Source organism: Spermophilus citellus (genome assembly GCF_964194105.1).
Source record: "Spermophilus citellus genome assembly, chromosome: 8".
Taxonomy (NCBI): Eukaryota; Metazoa; Chordata; class Mammalia; order Rodentia; family Sciuridae; genus Spermophilus; species Spermophilus citellus.
This window is the reverse complement of record NC_138189.1, coordinates 1,326,764-1,348,617: the sequence shown is the minus strand read 5'-3', so window position 1 is coordinate 1,348,617 and position 21,854 is coordinate 1,326,764. Positions and strand designations below refer to the sequence as shown.

Sequence of the window (21,854 nt, the reverse complement as noted above, 5' to 3'; positions counted from 1 at the left end):
CGTGTGCATCCATGTACTGACACAATTTTCTTGCTTGCTTTTTTTTGGTTGGGGGAGGTAGGGGGCAGTACTGGGAATTGAACCCAGGGTGCTCTACCACTGAGCTATACCCCCAGCTGCTTTTATTTTTTTCTTGGTACCAGAGATTGAACTGAGGGGCACTCAACCAGTGAGTCACACCCCCAGCCCTACTTTGTATTTTATTTAGAAACAGGGTCGGAGTTGCTTAGCACCTCACCATTGCTAAGGCTGGCTTTGAACTCACGATCCTCCTGCCTCAGCATCCCGAGCTGCTGGGATTACAGGCCTGCGCCATTGTGCCTGGCAGCCCTTTTTATTTTTGAGTTCTGACTAGGTTGTCCAGGATGACCTTGAAGTTGGGATCCTCCTGCCTCAGCCTCCTGAACATCTGGGTAACAGGTGTGTGCACCACAACCAGCTGCACACCCATTTTCTCCCTGATTCCTTGAAGGTGTATGTGGCCACCACCCAGTGCATCTGACACACACATGCGCGCTCCAGGCACCATCGCAGGCTCGCTCCCTTGCTGGGCCTTGGCACCTCCTGCACCTGAGATGTAACATCAAGAACAGTTTCCTGAGCTGGGGACATTGTTCAGTTGGTAGAGTGCTTGCCTTGCGGGCACAAGGCCCTGGGTTCAATCCCCAGAACCACCCCCCCCCCCACACACACACACACAAAGAAAACAATTTCCTGTCCAAACAGACTCCCTGTTTTCAAAATGTCATTTATAGCTCCCAACACGCACCCCCCCACTCAAACCCCTGCCTGCTTAAAGCTCTGATCACGAAGCACACACCTGCTCTGGGTATCCCTTTAGTCTCTTTTAACCCAGAGTCTTCTGTCCTTGGCGACACTGGCTGTGTTGAAGGCCTAGGGTCATGACCTGTGGCACATGATGTGGAGCCTAGGACTCACCTACTGCCTTTCCCAGGGCTGCCCAAAGGGCCCCATGAACCATCCTCATGTCCATAGTGTCCTCTTTTTTCCAGGTATCACCACATCTCTGACTTCTATAACTTCAGAAATTTTTGCCTCTGATCATTTTCTATCTGGTTTTTAAGGACTACTATTAACCCAGTCTTTTAAAAACAGCCACACTTTTCTAAGTGTGGCTTACTGGCAACAAGAGGCACAAACTCTGTGAACCTTCCTCTCCCAGCACACAGGCAGTGAGGAGCAGAGCTGGGCAGGCCCAGCCCTGGGCAAGCCCTCCACCTTGCAGCAGGGGCCCGGTCACCTTGTCTATGGTGAGCATGTAGAAGTGGGTGATGTCGTTCTCCTGTGCCTGCTTGATCCTCGCCATGCACTCCTCCTCGTCAATCAGCTCGCCAACATACTCATTAACGAATTCTCCCTGGAAATCAGAAAGATGTGGTGAGGAAGAGCCTCTGGGCCCATCCCGTGTCAGGCTCAACACGCTATGTCACCATCAGTGGACATGAAACCATAGGCGTGGTGGCTCTTGGATGGCCCCACAGAGTGCTTATCAGTTCAGGTAAGTCCAAGTGACCTCACTCTTATCTTATGAATAAAGATTGTCAATGACCAACTTATTCAAGTGTTTCTGAGGCAGCAGCGTTCCAAGCCTCCTTCCTTGGTGTCTTTCTTCTGAGGAGCACGTCTGTTAGGCCAATGTCCATCTACATCACTGTCACATGCAGATTCCCACAAAAGAAAAAATGGCTCAACTTGCCAGGTTCCTCAACAAGTGGAGGCAGGAGAAGGAGCGAAGTTGCAGGAGGTACTGGACGTGAACCTGGGGTCTGGAATCTCCTGCCTGGGCCATGCTAAAGCAGGCCAGGGGCAGGTAGCAGCAAGACAAGCAGCCCATCTGCCCTTCCACATCCTGGATGTACTTGGTCCTTCAGCCTGAGAAGGGAGGCGGGCCAGGCAGTCCCTGGCATATACTAACAGCCCTGCCCTAGGCTGTGGGGACCACCCAAGAGCACTCCCATCTCCTCCCCCTGCTGGTGATGCCCCTGAAGAGCTGGCTGCAGGTCACCTCAGAAATTGCTCACTTAGAGCAGCAACTGTACGAATTCTGACGGCACCCTTTAAGGGAGTTTGAGTGTTAGTATTTGTGTGTTCTGTTTTGGTTTTAGGTAGTTGTCGATGGACAGTATGCCTTTGTTTATTTCGATGTGTTGCTGAGGATCTAACCCAGTGCCTCCCACACGCTAGGCAAGCCCTCTGCCACTGATCTACAGCCACAGCCCGAGCGTTAGTTTCTCAGGTATCTTCCAAGCAACATTTTTCAAAATTCACTAATAACTTCAAAAAAAAAGAATTTTTTTTAAACATCATTCATTCTCACACGAGTGCCAACATACAATAAGCAAATCTACGTAAGCAGTGAACCCTGATTCCTGGGAAGCAGGGAGAAGGGCCCAACACACACCTTCCTGATGTCCCTCTTGGCCACCAGGCCCCAGCCCTTGCCATCGGTCCTGATGATCTTGGTCTCGGGGTACTGGCGCTTGGTGAAGCACTGGTTCTGGCAGTGCTCGCCTGCAGGACACACCTGCGGGTGGCACTCGAACATCAGCATCCTGTTCAGACACTCAGAGTCAAAGCCACAGGGGTTCTCATCTGTGGGCTTACAGTTGCACTTCGGGATTTCGGAAATATCGGCTGTATAAATCTGGACCTTCCCATAAGGCTTATTCACCTGCAGGATAAAGTGATGTGTCTTGGCCCCATGTACACAGAGCCTCAAGCCCTGCACCCAGGCCAGCGCCTCCGGACAGGACATGCTCCTTCAGTCCTCACCCAGACCCCTCCCATTTCCATCCTAGTGGCTGTGGTCTCTGGTTATGCAGTCAGCTGTGGTCTTAGGAAGACTGCTCAGCAGAGGTCCTCCCAGTGCTTGGCAAGAGCCCTTGGTGGCAGCCTCCCTCCTCTATGCCCATCTGATTCCAACCCGCCCTCAGCCAAGCACCACAGTGGCCAGGCAGAGGGCACCCAGCAAATGTCGGCAGGAGGGCACGGTCTCTGCCCCAGCCTGAGTCTACCCCTGATGAACATGGTGCCCAAACAATAAAGGCTCAGAGAGATGACAAGAACTGGGGCAGGAACCAGTGGCTCCAGCTCAATGCAGTGCTTAAGAGGCACCCCTGCTGTTGCTGCAGGAGGCAAAGGACAACAATGCCATCAACCCGGAAACGTGCCCAGAATCTGGTTCTGTTTCTGGGATCATCCCAAATGCAGCACTGAGTACAGATGAGTACAGAGAATACTTCTTTACACAGAGATATGACTACACCCCAGATTTTAGAAGCAAAGACAGAACACTTGAGTCAGCTATGAGGTGGCATCACCCTTGTGTCCAGGCGGGCCTGGCACTGAGGAAGGGCAAGTCTCCACACCCACATGCAGCCTCTTACAGGCATCTGCTCGGCACAGCCAGGCCCGTCCTCTATCTTTCTCTCTTCAAGCAGGGGCCCCGGCCAACAGGGGCTGAGCACTGGCCAGACAGGCACCTCTCACCTGTGCTGCATTGGTGGCAGCGTGGCCCAGTTGGAAGGGCTACCCACTGCGGCCCACCTCAGGGCTGGCATTCCACCTCTCCTCTCTTTATGGGCTGAGCCCAAGCAGCCTCCTGGACCTGCCCACACACATCCTGGGCAAACAGGGCCTGTGCTCAGTAGCAACTAAGTCTCTCTGTCTACGGCTCTGGGCAGCCAGACACAGCTCACAGCAGCCCTCTCACCAGCTGCAGCCCGGGTGTGACCATGTGCAGCCTCAGAGCCTACCCTGAGCTGCTTGGAGAATGTGTTGCACGCAGCCCTGGCACGCACCTTGATGTGCTTATATGGTGGGGGCTTGCGCTCGCTTTCCTGCGTTTCTCGGGCTTCCCGCTGAAGTTTGATTTCACGAAAACGAGCTTCAGCTTCTTGCAATGCTAAAGAGTCAATAAAATACAAAAAAGATCTCTTAGTAGGTAAATACTTCTACCTTCAAGCTCTACATTTTAATGGCTTACTCTAAACTCTCACTGGTGAATTCAGTTTCTGGTTTCCATGAATCTAAAGATTACAGAAAGCTCTGAAAGGGGAGGTTTATAAGACATGGCCAAAAATGCAAAAGAGCAGCGCACTCCTGTGATCCTAGCAGCTTAGGAGGTTGAGGCAGGAGGATCTCAAGTTCAAAGCCAGCCTCAGAAACCAAGCAATATCCTATCTTAAAAAACTAAATAAATAAGGCTGGGGATGGGGCTCAGAAGTTAAGCACCCCTGGTCCAGTCAATCCACGGTACCAGAAACAAATGAGTTCAGAACACAGAGGAGCGCTGCAAGACCATCCGTGACCAGAGGGCAGGGCAGGGCAGGGCAGGGCAGGGCAGCCTTGCACACGCCAGGAGGCCCAGCGGGAGGCTCTGCCAGCTCCCCACCCTGCACTAGGGTCTGAGGACAAAGCACGCCAGCCATGGGGCTTTGGGCCTACTGTCTTGAGACAGCAAACAAAAACACCTCTCGTCCTCTCAAATAAGAGGGCTCTGAGTGGAGTGTGGCCCCGGCTGGCGCACAGACGGCACAGCGCCGGCTCCCAAGGCTGCTTGGCACTGGCTCTGCAGGGTGCCGGATGCCAGCCAGGAGCCGCATCTTGCTTGCCAGCCAGGCCACACCACACCCAGGAGCTTCTCTCTCTCTCTCTCCCAGACCTTCAAGAGTCTTTGGATGCCTACCTGTTCTTATTCAGAACTCTGGGAGCCCCATGTGCTGAGGTCCTGAAGGAGAAGTTATTGGCTGCCGCTGGCCCACGCACCCACAAACTCTCAACAGGCCCAGACACCCTCCTGCCACACACACAGGTCTTGCAGCTCCAGCTGACCCTGCATGAGCCGCAGCAAGACTTTCCCTGCACCTTAGCACTCTTGACCTAGCCTAAGCGCCAGTCCCGCCCGTGGAACAGCCTTTCCACCCTGTCTCCCTCCTGCCTGGGTCATGGCAGCCTCACCAAATGCTGCTCCCACCTGCCTCCCAGCCTGACTGCACAACCAGTGCCCCACCCACCTGACTTTGCGTAGTCTGCTGAAGGGCAGGGTGGCTGCTAAGCTTCCCAGCCCCTGGTCCAGAAGGCAGAGACCCCTCCACATCTGCCTCTGCAGAGGCCAGCTGGGGAAAGTGTCCGCCAGGACTGAGGACAAGGTGGGCTGAGCAGCTCCGCTGCTCCACACAGTACTACTCACGGAGCACCCCCCCCTGCCCAGCAGTGTGACCCACTCCACGCTTCAGCAGACACGCCAGTCCGCAGACTGCCTGCCTTAACTGAGAGAATGCTTAGTCCAGTGTTTTCTACAAACATCAAATGTCTAAAGAGCAGAAAGATGATTAGCAAAAGGCACACAGAGAGCTGTCCTGCTCCCTACAGGAGACTTCCGTACCGTTTTTGAAGACTCTTCCGATCCCTCTGACCCCATGGTAGCGGCTGCCCCGGTCCCCCTCCATGTACGGGAACACTCGCGCCTGATGCGTCCAGTAATAATCTTTAGACCCAAAGAAAAACACAGGGAATTCTCCAATCTCGTGCTTCATTTTCTGAATATTTGGGGGAACATTTTTGGGATGGCAAACTTCTGCCGGCCACCATCTATTATAAATATTAAAAACAGGGTTCACAGACTCTTCAGAGAGAGCGGCAATCATTTCAATGCTTTTAAGTACTGTAAAGTCAAACAGACACACGTGAACAGAGAAAGACAAGAGCACAGGGCTGTCCTCACACCTGTAGTTCCCCAGTTTGACCCAGACGATGTCCTGGAAGTGCAGCCTCTTGCCTGCCCTACAGTCGTTGCAGAACCAGCTGCCGTCGGGCATCTCAATGCTGAGGCAGTCGGGGTGGAAGGCTGCTGGGCAGGCCTCGCAGCACAGCAGGCTGCCCCCTGCAATAGTGGGCGCAGAGTGAGCCTGCTTCCCTGGGCCTCAGTTCCATCCTGCAGCTCCAGGCCAGGCAGCACCCTGCCAGCACAGACCCAGCCCTGAGGGCGGGCGGGCAGGCCGGCAGCAAGTCTAGGTACATTACAACACACTGCCCAAAGTGGAGCAGGCCCACAGGGCAGAGGCCCCTCACCTTTGGAGCACACGAAGCACCAGCTGACATTGACATGGGTGTGGTGCCGCTTTCCCTTCCGAGCAGTGAAGTGGCCCGTGCAGATGATGCTGTTGGACGCAATCACCGTGCACCCTGCTGCCAGACAGGCGTCCCCTCCATGGTAGGCAACAGGGCATCGCACACAGCGCATCATCTTCCCTGAGAGCGAGAACACCCTGAGGATCCCGGTGGCTGCTACCAACCCTGATGGCAATCAGGACACCGCAGAAACCCAGAGAGCCTGTGAAGGCACCACCTCCAGGTGACAGAAGGTACTCAGGACAGCCTGCAGGGTAGCTCCCAGATGCCACACCCTCAGTCTGAGCATGGCAGGCACTGGAAGGGCTGTCCCGCACACTGTCCGACCCTCCCTGCCAGAAGCCAGGAGCTCGTCCCCAAAACATCCCCAGGTATTGCCACCCCCAGGGGAGAAGCCCTGGTGCCCTCAGCCCAGACAGCTGCCCTGAAATGCTAGCTCAGATGTAATCCCATCCAAGAATGTTTCCTGGGTGCATGAGGTGCCCTGACAGCCAGAACCCATCAGGGGCCCTATGGGTCCACGTCTCTTAAAACCAAGAACCCTCAAGACAATTTTGGGATGAAAAGAGGAGGAGGGTACAAGTGGGGGCAGGTCTGGCAGTGAAGAAATCCCAGCAACCAGCTTTGCGTCCAGTACCAAGAGGAGGGGAAGCTGCTGGAGGCGGAGCCCCTGACCTCTGGCAACAAGCCCAGCATACCCCGCAGGAGGGAGCCAGGCACAGCCTACCTTTCGCCGGCCTTGGATGTGAGGGGTTGGAGGCATGGCAGCTCACGCAGCTATGCAGGGGGCAGCGAAAGCCCCGGCTCTCAAACACCGTCAGAGGGAACTTCCTCACACAAGCCTCATGGTAGAACTTCCCACACTGAGTCACGACGCAGCGCCTCACCTCCATCTTGCTCTCTTTGCACACGAAGCATGAGTGGACCCCTAATAGCCAGTCAAGGAGGGAGAGAGGAGGGTGCCAAGAATTCAACTGTGGTTCCAGGCCGCCAGAGCCCAGCTGCACTCTGCCCCACCTGCCCATGGGGGCACCTGGCTGTCTCCAGCCTTGCTGACTTTATCCTCATGGGGATAAAGCCAGCTGTGAAGGGTGACCCTGCAGCGACTGGGCTCCAGCTTCCCCTCAAACACAGGGAAGTCCTACCACGCAGCCAGGGGTCCCTCCCTAACCGTGGTGAAGGGCCGCTCACAGACGCAGGCCACAGCACCCCATGCAAGGCGTTCCTTGGGTTCCCACCTAGGCTGCTTTGACAACAGCCAAGGACGCCTCAGGCTTGCTGTGCAGTTGTCCTGCCATGGTGACCCCAAGCAGGCAGCAGGGCAAAGGCACTGACCAGTTGGGCAAGCCTGGATCCACCTGCTGTTGAAAGGGAAGCTCAGACTAATGCTTTCCGTCCCTACCAATGACAGTGTTCTGTGACCAACCAGGTGACCTGGCTAAGAAGGCTGGCTGTCCACAGGTAGAGTGAGTTCAGGCCCACGGGGGGACATGCAGGGGCCCAGCCACCGTCAGACTCCACCAGTCACTGTGCCCTGAACTATATGCAGAGTGCTAGGGTGGCACTCACACCCTGAGCCTCCCACCTGCTGGAGGGCACCCAGGGAACAGGCTACAGGTGGGAGGGACATGCTCTCTGCTGATGTCTGGGCTTGGCTGCTGCAGGGAGGCGGGAGCAGGAGGCGGTGCAGCAGCACTGCTCTGGGCAGGAGGGGAAGCCACAACTTGCCTGAGGCACACTCGCTGCAGGTGAACCTCCCTTCCGGTCTCCGGGAGAGGCCCAGGCAGGTGAGGTGGAAAGCCCCACAGCAGGGCCCTTCACACAGCAGGAGGCTGCCCGTCTTCTCGCACAACTGTGGGACAGAACAGGCAGCATGAACCACACAGAGCAGGAGCTCCTTCTGTGTCCTGCTTACCCTGCGACTGAAAAGAAGCCATGAAGAGAAGCAGCCATGATGAGTTCAGGGTCACATCAGAGCCAGGTGACACAGTGGTCAGTCCCTCAGCAGAGGCTAATGAAACAACAGGCCCCAAACCCTGAAGGCACACTCACAGGTGCTTGAGCTGGGCAAGGAAATCAACAAACCCCAAGGCATGTTTTCATCCTGTCAGAGGGGACAGGCTCCAAGCAAGCAGCACGCCAGACACTGCCAGGCCCCATCACCAGGCATTACCACTTGAGGGACCCGGGCGTGCCTGGTGCACAGTGCCACGTCAGCCCAGAGCTGGCCTGGGCAACTCACACATCACACGCCCCACGTCCCTCCGGCACAGTACAGAGCCAGTGATGCTCACCTAAGTGGGGACAGGCTGGGGGTCTGCAGGAAGGGGGCCTGCCCAGCCTGCGTCAGACACCCTGCAAGGGATCGGTGCTGCAGCCCCTCACCTGACACACGTACTCCTTTTTGGCCGTCATTCCTCGTTCCGACCTTTTAGATGAGATGGACACTTCGGTCTGTGTTTCGTCTGCACTCTCATAAGGAGACTCTGAGGGCTCGTCCACTAGGCTGTCCGAGACCTGAAGATTAAGGAGGCGGAGGACAGTTCACTAGTCACAGAAAATGGTGGCTGTTGTGCCCTTCAGGCTTGGCCTTCCCCCACCCATCTCGGAGTGAGGCGCTCCAGCCTCTGGCCTCTGCAGTGGTGCAACCATCAACAGAGCTGTGCAGTGTCCAGAGGTGAACACACTCCACTCAGCATTGAGAATACTCATGTACACAAAAGCACGTTCCTTGAAATGAAGAAACGCACAAAAACCCAGTTTGCTCTTCTAGGCAAGCTAACACAGGCTTTGGGACCAGGAACCCTCCCTTCCTTACCCAGTCTGCTCAGGTCCAGTCACCAAATGGGTCTTGAAAGGAAACTAAGGCTGCACGTGGCGGCAGTGCAGCCCGCTCACGTGGGGGTGCAGGCCCCACTCTTCCTAAACTGACGTGCTGTCCCAAGGTCAGCGGTCATCCCAGCTCCACCCACTGACTGCTGCTGTCTCTTGCCCTCCCATCCAGGAGGAGGTGCAGTGGGGCCGTCTTGGGAACACAAAGTCTGAAAGCAGGGCCAGAAAGTCCTGGAAACCCAGAGCACCTGGAGCCCAGGGGGATGGTGTTCCTCCACCCAAATGCCCTCCACTCCACAGTGGGCATCAGGACCAGCAACAACCTCACTCTTCACAGAGCACCTTGCCCTCACTGGACCAGCCGTAGCAATAAGCATTTGAGAAGACAGAAGACCTTCTTGTCTATCAAATTCAGGTGTGTTTAAAAATTGTATTTGATGGTAGGTAAATAAATGTTGAAAACTGAATTTTGGAGCTGGAACAAAATAGAAACTGCATCCTTGCACGCCTCAATAATCACCATAAAGACATCACAGTCTTGCTGCTTGTCCTTCAGCACCAAGCTAGGTATTAAAATGGGGCCACATTAAAAATGAAACTGCAACTCCACCAGGGAATCTGACTGACTCAACACCCTTATTAAGAGCTTTTTCCAAATTTAGCTCACTGAAACTACAGGAGTGGTTAGAAGAAAAGAAAGAAAAGCTCCTGCGGGCTGGCTGGCTGGCAGGCAGGTGGTGGGCTGCTTTTGGGGGCCTCTGTGGCTCCGAATGGCTCATGGAGCAGTGACAGGGCCCTGAATGCCACTACTGGAGCCTCACTAAGATACATCTCGTGACAACAGTCCAACAAAAAACTCATTTTTCTCACCTTTTGCAGGAAGATGGGAATAGCATGAACCAACACTAGATTAGAGGGCGTCGAGTCTTAAGGTTGTCACCGGAAGGCTGACTAGCTGGAAGTGCAGGGCCCACTGCCCATCCCTCGCCCATCAGCTCACCTCCCACTTCTTTAACGTCAACATCCAGAAACAGGCAACTTGAAATGCTGAGTTCAAACCCCAAATTCAACATGTCCGTCAGACAGAGGTCACAGGTGGGGGTCTGAGCACTTCAGAGGTGAGAATGGAGTGGGTGTTGGGGGAGCCCAGGACATCAGGAAGCAGCCCCACCGCTGCCAGATGCTGACCCATCTGGTGGGGGAACCGAAGCCCAAAAAAAAGGCCTTTAACGCAAGCCCTCGGGAAGAGAGCCCAACACTCTGCCCACCAACCCGGTTCCTCCCTGAGTGTGGCTGGAATGAATTTAAAAGCTAAAAAAGGAGAAAATACATGGAGAGAAAGACAGAAAACACAAACCAGTCCTGGGTCAGAGGAAGGAACAGCACCTTTTATTTAAGATTTACAGAAAGTTAGCACGTTTCCACTTGGAGATATCTCCTAAATTAACAAAGTCTGTTTTGAGGAAATAAACAGGAAATACATATTTGAATGGCATTATAAATGTTCATGACACACATGAGGCTCATTTCCTGACTGGGGCCCAATCCCACATACAGAATACAGACCTTACAATATCACAGTCCATGGCAGGTGGCAGGCCCGCCCTCACCCCGCCTCCCCGCCAGCCAGTAGGCAGGGTCCCTGGCTCTCAGCGCCCCTCCCTGCAGCTGCAGGCTCCGCCTCCACACCAGGTGACAGCCAGCTGTGGAGGTGAATGTCACCTGCATGGGCCCCACAATCCCAGAGCTCTTCTACAATCCCCACCATCCCTCCCACGTCGACAGGAAGTGCTGGAAAGGAAAAGCCAGCGCCCCAAAGGACAGCCTTCCTGCCGCCTCCTCACCCATCCAGGCCAGATGGGCAGCAACAATTTCCCAGCAGCTCAGTTCCTGCCTTCCCAAGTTTTCTTCAGTCTGAAAACCCTTTCTCCAATCTCTACTCAGTGATGGCACCCACCAAGCTGCCTGTTCTCCTTAGAAATACTCCTTCAGGGCAGGGAACACAGGCTCCTTCATCTAGCATGGGGCCTGCAATGTGGCACCACCCAAGGGGACAGGACGGGAACAGGACCGTGACCGCCTTCCGCCAGCTGCCAGCAAGCACAGCCACAGAAGGCTCACTCACCACAGCCCCGCCCCTTCCGGGTGCTGTCACACAGTGAGTTTTTAATTTTTTGACAAAACAAATCCCTTCACAAATTGAAGACTACATCATTTTTGAAATACAATCACAGACCTTGAACAATAAATATTTCTATAAACCAATATTACTTTTGTGTTTAAGTTACGCTTTTGTAAAAGAAACTGATTACTAAGTACTTTCACAGAGTGTTTTGGATTTACAAATGATAGGAATCCTGTGCTCAGCAGATTTAATGAGTTTTAAATCAAAAGGACTAATCTCAAAACAGGTCTTCCAAGTTAACATCACAGTGAAATATTAGAGCAGAATTAAAATGATTTTAAAATAAGTCGTCATCTAAAATCTGGAATTCAAAATAATTTTTGTTAAAATGACCCTTCCAGGTTACACAGACTGGAACCTTCCCAGCTGTTCCTAAACGACAGGGTAAGGGCCAAGAGTGAGTCACTGAGGACATAAAGATCTCTAGTCCACAGGGCCATCACATGCTTCTCCGTTAGCTTCTAATCTACGCCAGCTTCTGTGAGAAAGGGCAGCAAGGACCCAGGGGAGTTGTGGCCATAGCTGGCCATGTGGCTGCTACTCCTAGTTCAAGACCTGCCTTGTCCAAAGCACAGGGAGTCTCTAAAATGGTCCCAGCTGTGCCTCAGTAATGGCCGCACCCTGCTGGGAAGCAGGCTGGTGAGCGTGCTGGGCTGGCTGAGCCTTGTCTGGAGGGCTTGAGAATAGACAAGACCATCTCCAGTCTGCCTCCTGCCTTGGCTCATGCAGCCAAGCAACATCTCTGCAGTCAGGCCAGGACCCCAGTCCACCCCAATCATTTCTTGCAAACAATAACCCTGGATGGTTAGCATGCTTCAAACATTGCCAGAGCTACATGTAAAACCCAAGGACCACATGTAACCCTGAAAAGTTACAAGTGTGGATCCAGCACGGGACTACATAGGTACATGGCACCTACCAGGACAGGGCTGCCAGGTAGCTAGAGGGACTCCCAGGCAGGAGAGACACTGGGAGTTCCAGCCCTCACCCTTCCAGGACAAGTGCACAGGCTCTCCCGCTGGCTAAGGGACGGTCCACCTCCATCCCTGGCAGGTCAATTAGTGGTCACTTCTGATAAAAATATTACCCAAGGAAATCAAAATAGATTTCATTTACCCAAAGTCCTAGAACACCCAGCAGTCAGCATCTGTGTGTGTGCAGTATTGGGGATGGAACCGAGGTCCTCAAGCATGCCACAGAGCACTCTGCCACTGAGCCACACCCCAATTCCAGGAATAGGCATATTTCTTTAAATCAAAAACACTTGAAATGCCGTGAGGAGCAGAGCCTGGGCGTGCTGGGAAGCCTGGGGTGCGCGGGACAGCCTGAGAGGCAACAGCAAGGTCCTCAGCAGCTGCTGTGTCTGCCTCTAGAGTTCCTAAACTAAGGTAATAAAAATATTGAGTTTTAAAACATAAATTGCTCCACGTTCCACACTGAGTCCAAAGGGCTGGCCTGGCCCAGCACATGCGTCTGCTTGGACAGAAGGGTGTGCAGTGGCTCAGCTCAGCCAGTTCAGAAGGCTGCACTAGAATCAGCGACTCAGAAATGAAGCAAGCTCACTAAGCCTTCCACTGCTGACACTCCAGCACTGGGAGGTCCACAGTCCTGCACTGCACCAGGTTGCCACCACACCCTTCTCAGGTCACACACTTTCAGTCCTCCTGACTGACACATGTGCATGGGCAACCTCTTCTGTTTGGGCAGCTAGATGCTAACCTACAATCTCAATTTTCTTCTCAGTGTGTTCCTGTGACAGGCCCTTAGAGGGTCCCAGCATCACGCACACTGCCTGGCCACACCCTTGGGCCGAGAGATGGGGGACTACAGACCATCACTGACAGCGCAGCTGCTTCCTCCTGCCTTTCCTCACTAGCTGGCTTCCAATCTCTAAGACCCTATTTGGGTCTTCCTGGGCCTGAAGGGCCACTCAAAGCAGGCTGTCCAGCTCCCTCCTGCATCACTGGCCCCTCTGCCAGGAGACACCTCCTCATGATAAAGCTGGGCCTAGGTCTCTCGCTGCTTTCCAGGAACATTCTCTTAAAAACACAGGAAGTTACCACTTTCAGTGGGGAAACATGGATACAATGAGTGCCAGGACCACCCTTAATGTCCCAGCACTCTGCAGAAAGGCCAGCCAGGCAGGACGGCAGAACCCTTGCACTCCACAGCACCATCCCTGACACTCCGCTGGCACACCACTTCCCAATGCTCGTCTTACGCAAGAGAGCCACCTCCCTGGCCAGGCAAACATGGACCTGTGGGTGTCCGAAGCAAGTCAGATGAGATCACGAGCAGAACTCGTCCCAACAAAGGGCAGCTCAAACGTCCTTAGGCCAAACATGTACCACTGCTGTTCTGACAGTTGTAGTAAACGAAGGAATTCCATGTTCAATTCGCAGCATAATGAATTTTGTACTCTTGGCAGCTTGTCCAAGCCTGAGCTTTCAAACAACTCCACCTCTGACCCCAAGGAAACTGCTTCTCTGCCACAACACCAATACTAGTCTTCAAAGCAGGGTACTTCTGCCACATGCAAGACTGTTCCCTAGAGGGCAGATACTGCTACCCTAACCCTAAACCTACACAGCCGACTCCTAATGTCCCTGGGGCACAAGGTCTTCCCAGCTGAGGAGCATATGGCCCTGTGAGCACTGTTCTATCCCTGGGACAGCCCCCTCCTCCCTTCCAGAGAACAGCACCCCTCCTTGGCTTCCCACACAAAACCCACCGTGCTCCAATTTCAAATGCAGTCCCTCACTGGGCCCATACTCTGAGGCCAGCATCCTTATTGCAGGACGCCACCTGCACCAGATCCATTTTATTCCATCGTGTTTCTCTTATTTTAAAAGTCAGTGGCTAATGTTTTGACACTCTTAAGTTTACCCGAGCTCCTTGGGTTCTCTAAGGGTAGCAAAACTCAGACTGCTCCTAGGCTATCTGAGGTCACATCTCCCACTACTCTGAGCAGATCCATGAAGCAGCCCCCAGCCCCCAGCCCGAGTCCAGCACCCAATGTGCCACACAGACCCAGCTTCTGTCAGACCACGGTATTGCCCCACATGCATAATGTAGTTGAGAGGATCACTGTTCATGCCAAGGCAAAAGTTATGCTTCTGGATAAAAATGGAATGATGGTGATTTCATCTTTTTATTGTCATAACCATTACTGTCACAACAGCGAGCCACTGAATCCTTGCAAGGTGCCAAGCACCCCGAGAGCTTACATGCGTTACAGTACTTAGTGTTCGGAACAAAAGCATTCCTCAGGAACTTTCATTACAGACCAGACACATCTGAGGAGTAGCCAGGAACAGCTGGGCCCCGTTCCTTTGGCTGTGAGCAGCGCAGCTGCTGCAGGAGCTGGGGCCCGTGCCGCTTCCCCATGCAAATGTGCGGACACTGGGCATAGCATGGCTGGCACCAGGACCATGACACATGTGCTGCTGACGCCCCACAGAAGTGACTGGCGAGGTGGCTGGCAGAAGTAGCCCAACATGGCGCCCTGGGTGACCATCACCAAGTCAAGAGGTGGATGGTTCACAATGGACTGTGAATGGTACTTGGCCCAAAACTTACTGTGTCTAGTGTCATAGTAAAACTGTTCATAGAAAAGCAGACTCAAAATGCCTCCTGCCTGTTGTGCTGGAAACTGGGTTCGTATCTACAGCACTGACTGCATTTCACTGGCAATTAAAACAGCTGACGAGGACCCCTCCGTGTGCTGTTTGCTCTTTGTCTCTGGAGCAATGGGTGCTGACATTTGTTCACAAAGATGCAGGGAGTTATGACCTGGGGGAAATGACCCTTGAGGCAGTGTCACTGCTGCAGCTCTGGGGCGGCCCTCCGAGGGCCTCCTCCCAACTGAACTCTACGTTGCTCTCGGAGTATGGGTGTCTCTACCATGAGATGGACGTGACTGAGTCAATGGCCTTGATCAGGTTCTTACCTTGGTCTTACAATGTGTTATCTGTTCTCTTCACTGTATGTGTTTATTAATGCCAATAAAAACAGAGTACCATATGTCTTCCACACAATGACTGTGAGAGCAAGCATGTCACTGAGTGTGCCGATGACGCACGCCCGCGGCAGACATCTCGGGCCATTACATCACTCTAAGTGCAGTACAGGGCATCTGGTTCAAGTCCAACTTGACTGATGTGGGCTCCCACAAAAGCTGTCACCAGTGAAGGCGAAAAAGTAAGAATTTGCTCTACTAAGGGAATAAGAAATGAAGTTACAAAACAAATCACATCAATTCCTTCACAGGCCGTTGTCATGCAAGTGTGCAATTTAATATATTCTCTTCGTTGGGGTGATGTAGAATCATGTAATAATTATTCCAATAAAAATTTATTTACCACATACACATTTGTCAAGAATTTAAACCACAACACGACCTACAATGTCTTGAGATACCAATCTTAGGAAAACACCTTGTTTTTTTCCAATCTAGTGTGACTGAAATATAAAGGAAGGAAATATAGACATGCAAGAGGGAGGCAGCCCTCACGAGGGCTGGTGGGGTGCCCGGCCATAGCCACCACACCAGAGCCAGCCCAGCAGGCTTCCGGGCAGCCCTGCAGCACCAGCAGTATGTAGCACTGCACACCTGCAGCTGTCGGCCACAGCTCGGCAGAGTGAGTGCACGGTGGACAAGCCTCTCCATCACCCAGGGCCAACCAACCAACAGTGTGACTCTGTGAGCCACACAAAAGAGACCTCCTGGAGAAGGCCTCGCAGTCCAGGTGAACTCACATAAGGAGCACGATGCACACCATAGGTTTGGGTCACCTCAAGTGTGGGAAGGCTCCACATGCGATATAAATACGCTCTGTCATTGACCAACCTCAACAGCTTGACAGTCACACACAGATTCCGTTCTCCTGAGCTCAGAGCAGAGGCCACATCGGCCAGCTGCCCTCCCGTCTCACCTCCACCCTTACCACCCCAGCCTGGCCTGCATGAGACTGGCATCCAAGAGCCGCAGAAAGGATTCCAGTGGCCTCGATGCTTTTCTCTCTCTCTCTCTCGTATCTGACACCAGCATCAGCAAAAACTCAACCAGAAAAGTGAACCAGAATAAGAAAAATTCATCAAAAATGTTTTATAAACAAAACCACCAACTTAAGTAAAAGGGCCTACAGAACTAAAACTTTCTGTTTTTAATATTCTTATTTGGAATTGCAGGCCACCTTTCATTTAATTTCTAGGATACTGACCTGAACTTGGGCAAGAAAGAAAAAAAAAAGGGGAATGATTTGTATAAAATCTGCCTTTCCAGGTTCTAGCAAGCTCCTAATCAGAAGCTTTGAGAAGAACCAAGTTTCCAGAAGGAAAGAATGTTTGTCTACACAGCAAGGAACAGGTGAGCACCTCACCACAGCCTCTGCCTGGCCCCGCAGAGGGGCCCACAGTGCTGTCCCTGACTGACAGGAGAAAGAAGCCATCCTGTCCCGCCTCACTACCCTCTTCCCAATAATGGCCAAGGTCGCCACCTCCTCACTAATACAAAAACAGGACTCATGTCCACAAGGAGAAAAGCAGAACCACAGGGACCAAGGGAAGAAATCAAACTGGAAAGGAAGCACTGTGAAGGGAGCCACCGGAGACTGGGCCACGCCCACCTTGCAGGACAAATGCTAGGCCTGCATTTGTGACTGCTGCTTTTTGCTAGCTTTTGGCAATGGCAAAGTCCCAGACTTGGTAGTGCCTTCTAGGTGTCATGCCACAATGACAGTAGCAACAGCCTTGAACAGCTACTGCTCTGCTGTCCTGCTCTGCCAGCCCAGGAAATAGGCAGTGGCACAGTGGCAGTTCTGACTCTCCTCTAGGTGCAAGATGTGGAACGCATGAAAACCAAGGGACTTGTGGCTTCCCCAGGCAACTGCAAGCCCCTCGCCCCTCCCACAGAGTGTACCATGGCCAAGAGCAGCTCAGCCAACAGTGGCCCTGTGAGAGCCAAGACGGACCCCCTATGTGAGGAGGGACAGCGTGAAGCCTACAGAACACGGCATGGTAAACACAGACTGTAAGGACAAGGAAACAGCCTCAAGAGCGGGGCGTCCACACATTCACACCTGCGCATGCGCTCAGCTGGTAGCACCACTGTCCCTCCTGTGCGTGTTCTGAGTTAGGCCCTCAATGCGCCCCCATGGAGAGCACTGCTATGTGCTCGCCGAGCCTGACCTTCACTCTCACTCAACCTGTAACCACAGCCTTCCCAGGAATACAGGGTCCCATCATCATCATTTTACCTCGTTCTCGGTCAAGGACGCAGAAGGAGACGAGCTTTTGCTAAACCCGAGAGCTGCAGATGCTGCTGCGGAAGCCCGGTTTCGCTTCTTCAGTGGTTTGCAAGCATCAGACAGATTTTTTGTTGCTGAAAAATAGTTTTGTTTATAAAGTAATGTTTGAAATCTTAAACCCTCAGCCTCTTGCTGCTATAAAATTACCCCTCAAATAAATGAAGTTCTACAGAGACTCTTCTGGGTCCCTTTGTCATATTAAGGGCTTAACTTTTTATCATGGAAAAATCCAAATGTAAATAAAAGCAGATAAACTGTACAGTGAACACCAGGTCCCCAAGACCAGGCCCCCGAACCATCAGACCAAGGCCAGAGAACTCCATCCACACCTTGCACCATTGCCCCTTGACAGAGTATTCTGGAGCAAATTCCAGACATGTCATCTCATCCATAAAAAGCTCAGTGCAAACCTCTAAAGCAGTTAACAGACAACAACACCGCCAGTATACTTGAAAGTAATGACCCCTTTCTATCACCAAGGGCCCCCCAGTCGCACTGAGAGTTCCTGCTGTTTGCACATGTTCTTTAAAGAGACAGGCTATTTAACTCATTTTCAAAAACCAGCAAAGCACCTCACACAATTTAGGGAAATCGGCTTTGCCAGTCTTCACTTCCTCAGGCTTATTCTCCCAGGAGCTGAAGATGGTTAGCCACCTCTGATAAACTGTCAATTAATGAAAAAGGTAAAGGGGGTGTGATTACCCCTTTCAAAATTTGTTTTGATAAGCAGTTTTATTTTTTGGTACTGGGGATTGAACCCAGGGCACTCTCCAACTGAGCTGTATCCCAGCCCTTTTCAAATTTTGAGACAGGGTCTCATCAAGATGCCTGGGCTGGCCTGGCACTTTCGACCCTCTTTCCTCAGCCTCTGGAGGGACTGGGATCACAAAGTGTGTCCACCCCACCCAGCATTAAGCTGACTTCTTTAACATGTGACAAACAAGCAACTAGTAATGACTTTTACTCTTAGCTAAGGTGAACAGAGATTCAGGGTCCTCAAGGGATGGCTTTTGGCAACAACTGGTGCCATCAAGTAAGAAATCTGAAAAATTCTGACTTAAATCACTCCTCCAGTAAAATTTCAAACAATAAAGTAAAAATCAGCAGAAAAGTGACTTTAGTTAACCGTGCGTTAAGCCTTAAAACTCACATGTCAAGGGGCTTGGGTCAGCAGCATGAGTACCTCTCCCTTCTCGCCCCATGGTCCCTCTGAGGTTGCCCGGGGTTCCTCTTACCTAGCACTCCTCTCCTCTGGCCCCCTCACTGAGGACCCCTGCTCACCCACCTGCCCAGGTATCAGAGAGACCTAAGCACATTACCTGCCTGGCTCCTGAGCGAGGAGGCTGCCTCTGTGGCCCTGTAAGAGCTGGCTCTGGCCATTTTGTCAGTGGTCGTCTCTCTCTGTCATTTAGAAAGAAAAAAGAGAGAAAGAAAGAAAAAGGGAGAACAAAGGAAAAGAAAGAATAACGTCTCCTAATGTGAATGAACACAGGTTGCTGAAAACTTGTGCAATGGAAACTTCTTCCTTGGAAAGTATGTCCCATACCCCACTTCCTTGGGAAGTGTGTCCCACCCAAGGCCACCCCATCTCTGGCTTCTCCTCTCTGGACTTTCTCTTTCTGCACCCCAACTCCGACAGCTGTCTGCAGGGCAGGTGCAGGGCCCTGCCCAGGTCTGCTGTGGCTGCTCCCTTCAGATGCCTCCCACGACGCGCTTCCCACTGAACCCAAGCAGGGTGTCCATTGAAGAAACCTAGCCTTCTACCCCAGAGGTCCAATCACCCCAAGTCAACCCCAACTGGCTCACTCAGTGCCGAGAGGACTAGTCTAACACACTACAATGAGGACCTCCAATTTTGAGATAAATTCCCAAGACCCAGTAAACTCCAGCAAAAAAAAAAAAAAAAAAAAAAAAACACACATCAACAAAACACATTTTCTTTTTTGGTCCTAGGGATTGAACCCCAAGGAAGGACTGCCTGCTGGGTCCACCTCTCAAGGAGGCTTGGCCCACACCTGTGCCCTGTGCCTGCCACACGAAACATAATCGATGCATATTAGGAATGACATGAATGTGCTCAGGTTCATGAAAATCTGACAGAGGACTCACCACTACTTTGTTTTATATCGTGTACAATTTCCTAAGCTATAGTTTTAGAGAAAACATCCCATCTGGCTACTTGATGTGAACCTTCATATTTCAAAAGTTCAGGGCCATAGGTTTTTTTAGGTATATTATTTACACAAATATTTCAAAGCAACCAATTTCAGTATGATCACCAGTAAAGACCTGCTTTAGGGGCTGGGGCTACAGCTCAGCGGTAGAGAGATTGCCTAGCACATGTGAGGCCCTGGGTTTGATCCTCAGCACCACATACAAAGGAGTAAATAGAATAAAGGTATTTAAAAAAAAAAAAAACTGCTTTAGAGCTGGCGTCCAGAGAAGATATTAAGTATGCACTTCCTGATAACCTCAGTGACGCCCGGAGAATGTGACCCAACTTAAGCTGGACACCAATCACTAACTGGTCCCAACTGTTGATGGGCACTGAGAACACTGTGTTGGCCAGGAAAGTAAGGCAGGCCCTGCTTGCTCCCTTGAACTGCACACACACCTTAAGAATTAAGACGCCGACGTGGCTCAGCAGTCTGACAGGAAAGATTATTTTCCATTCTTCCAAGTAACACAAAACAAAAAGGCAGCATAATACAGTATCAAGCTGTACTCCAAATAATAAATATACAACTTCGTCAGAACCATTATTGAGTAAATGTGAATTAAAATATAAAGTACAAAGTCTGTCTAAACTCAGTTTAAAGAAATAGCCAACTGACGTTGGAGATGGCCAAGGCAGGCCTTGCTAGAAAAGGACTCACGTCTGCCCACAGGCACAGCAAGCTGCTGTTCCTCAGTTCCCTGTGACAGGCAAGCTCTGCCCCTGACAGATGTGGTACACGGGGGTACAGGGCCTGGGGCTGCCAGCGGGCCAACTGCCCCCTTTAGGTTGCATCAGTACTGCCCACACTGCCTAGGACCCCCACTGAGTAAACAGTACCATGAATTACTAACAGACTCAAGAGGTTCCTGAAATATGATTTCAATGCCTGGAACGGATTCTTTAACCGTTTTATTTATTTATTTATTTATTGGTACTGAGGTTGAACTGAGGAGTGCTCTACCACTGAGTGACACCCTCAGGCCTTTTTATTTTGAGTCAGGGTCTTGCTAAGTTGCTTAGGGCCTCAGTAAGTTGCTGAGCCTGGCCCTGAACCTGCAATCCTCCTGCCTTAGTCTCTTGCATTGCTGGGATAACAGGTGTGGCCATTGCACTGGGCCAGATTCTTTTAGTTTTTACTGAAGTTTAACATACATCTCTAATGGATTTTCATATCAGCTCACTGAACAACTGAACACTGAACAGTAAGTCCAACAGACAAGAGTCTGCAGTTACATGATGCTGGGGATAGAACCCAGGCCCTCAACTGTGCCAGGCAAGTGCACCACCAACGAGCTATATCCCCAGCCCAAGAGTTTTTTGTTTTTTTTTTAATGTTTTAGTTGTAAATGGACATAATACCTTTATTTATTTATCTTTATGTGGTGCTAAGGATCAAACCCAGGGCCTCACACATGGTAGATAAGTGCTCTACCATTAAGCCATAACACCAGCCCTCCAAGAGTTATTTTTAACATGTCATTTTATCCAATTTAAAAGCAATTTATAAACTCCCAGGGTTTGGGTGCTATTTCCCACAGCCAAGAGGCAGCATCTCTGTCACCCTGAGGGTAGGCACTGCTTTCTTCTGCAGCCTTCTCCCAGGGCTCTGGAAAAAGAGCAGGCTTCGACGCTGAGCAGCACAGGGAGCTCAGAGAGCCTCTGCCTGCCTCCCAAGCCCCAAGAACCACACTTTCCCAGGGGCCAGCAAACCTGGAACATACTTACCTTCCGGAGACTGTGCTTGTCTGTCCTGAGTCTTTTCCTGGGAACATCCTCAACGTCAATATCTTCTGAAGGGTCCTCCGTCCTCTTTGTGTGGGTTCTTTTCTTCCCGTTAATGTTACCTTGAAATAGGAGATGGGGAAATGCACGTGAGAAACTCCATGTGCTGCTCTCCGAAGTACAGGACCCTGGCCAGGGCAGTGGACGTGCAAGCCACCCTAGGGGAAGTTCCCAGCAACTCTGAAATCCCCAGGTCCTATGTTCCACATACAGAATCTCCTTATACCAAAACACTGGGGACTGAAAATATACCTTAGAGATTATCATATTTGTACTTATTATCATTTTATTTTAACCTACTAGAGTATTAAATTTATACATAACCCAGTATTTGCTTACTAACATTCAAAGACTGAGAGAATACCCAGTGAACTTT

The 21,854-nt window shown here is 51.7% G+C and overlaps 1 protein-coding gene across 5 annotated transcripts in view; it reads right to left on the bottom strand.

The window, feature by feature from the left end:
- NSD2 (nuclear receptor binding SET domain protein 2) overlaps nucleotides 1-21,854 on the bottom strand; it is a 79,004-nt gene that overhangs the window by 12,840 nt on the left and 44,310 nt on the right. For all 5 annotated transcript variants that reach the window (XR_014023329.1, XM_081304581.1, XM_081304582.1 and 2 more), the window contains exons 7-18: nucleotides 21,422-21,540; nucleotides 18,798-18,879; nucleotides 17,428-17,552; nucleotides 8,539-8,670; nucleotides 7,882-8,005; nucleotides 6,881-7,081; nucleotides 6,094-6,273; nucleotides 5,749-5,905; nucleotides 5,408-5,613; nucleotides 3,822-3,925; nucleotides 2,423-2,692; nucleotides 1,262-1,378 (exon numbers count right to left, since the gene is read on the bottom strand). Coding sequence is in view for 4 of the 5 variants with exons in the window: in XM_081304581.1 (XP_081160707.1) it covers nucleotides 1,262-1,378; nucleotides 2,423-2,692; nucleotides 3,822-3,925; nucleotides 5,408-5,613; nucleotides 5,749-5,905; nucleotides 6,094-6,273; nucleotides 6,881-7,081; nucleotides 7,882-8,005; nucleotides 8,539-8,670; nucleotides 17,428-17,552; nucleotides 18,798-18,879; nucleotides 21,422-21,540 (1,817 nt within the window). In the remaining variant the exon portion in view is untranslated. The remainder of the gene's footprint in view (nucleotides 1-1,261; nucleotides 1,379-2,422; nucleotides 2,693-3,821; nucleotides 3,926-5,407; nucleotides 5,614-5,748; nucleotides 5,906-6,093; nucleotides 6,274-6,880; nucleotides 7,082-7,881; nucleotides 8,006-8,538; nucleotides 8,671-17,427; nucleotides 17,553-18,797; nucleotides 18,880-21,421; nucleotides 21,541-21,854) is intronic.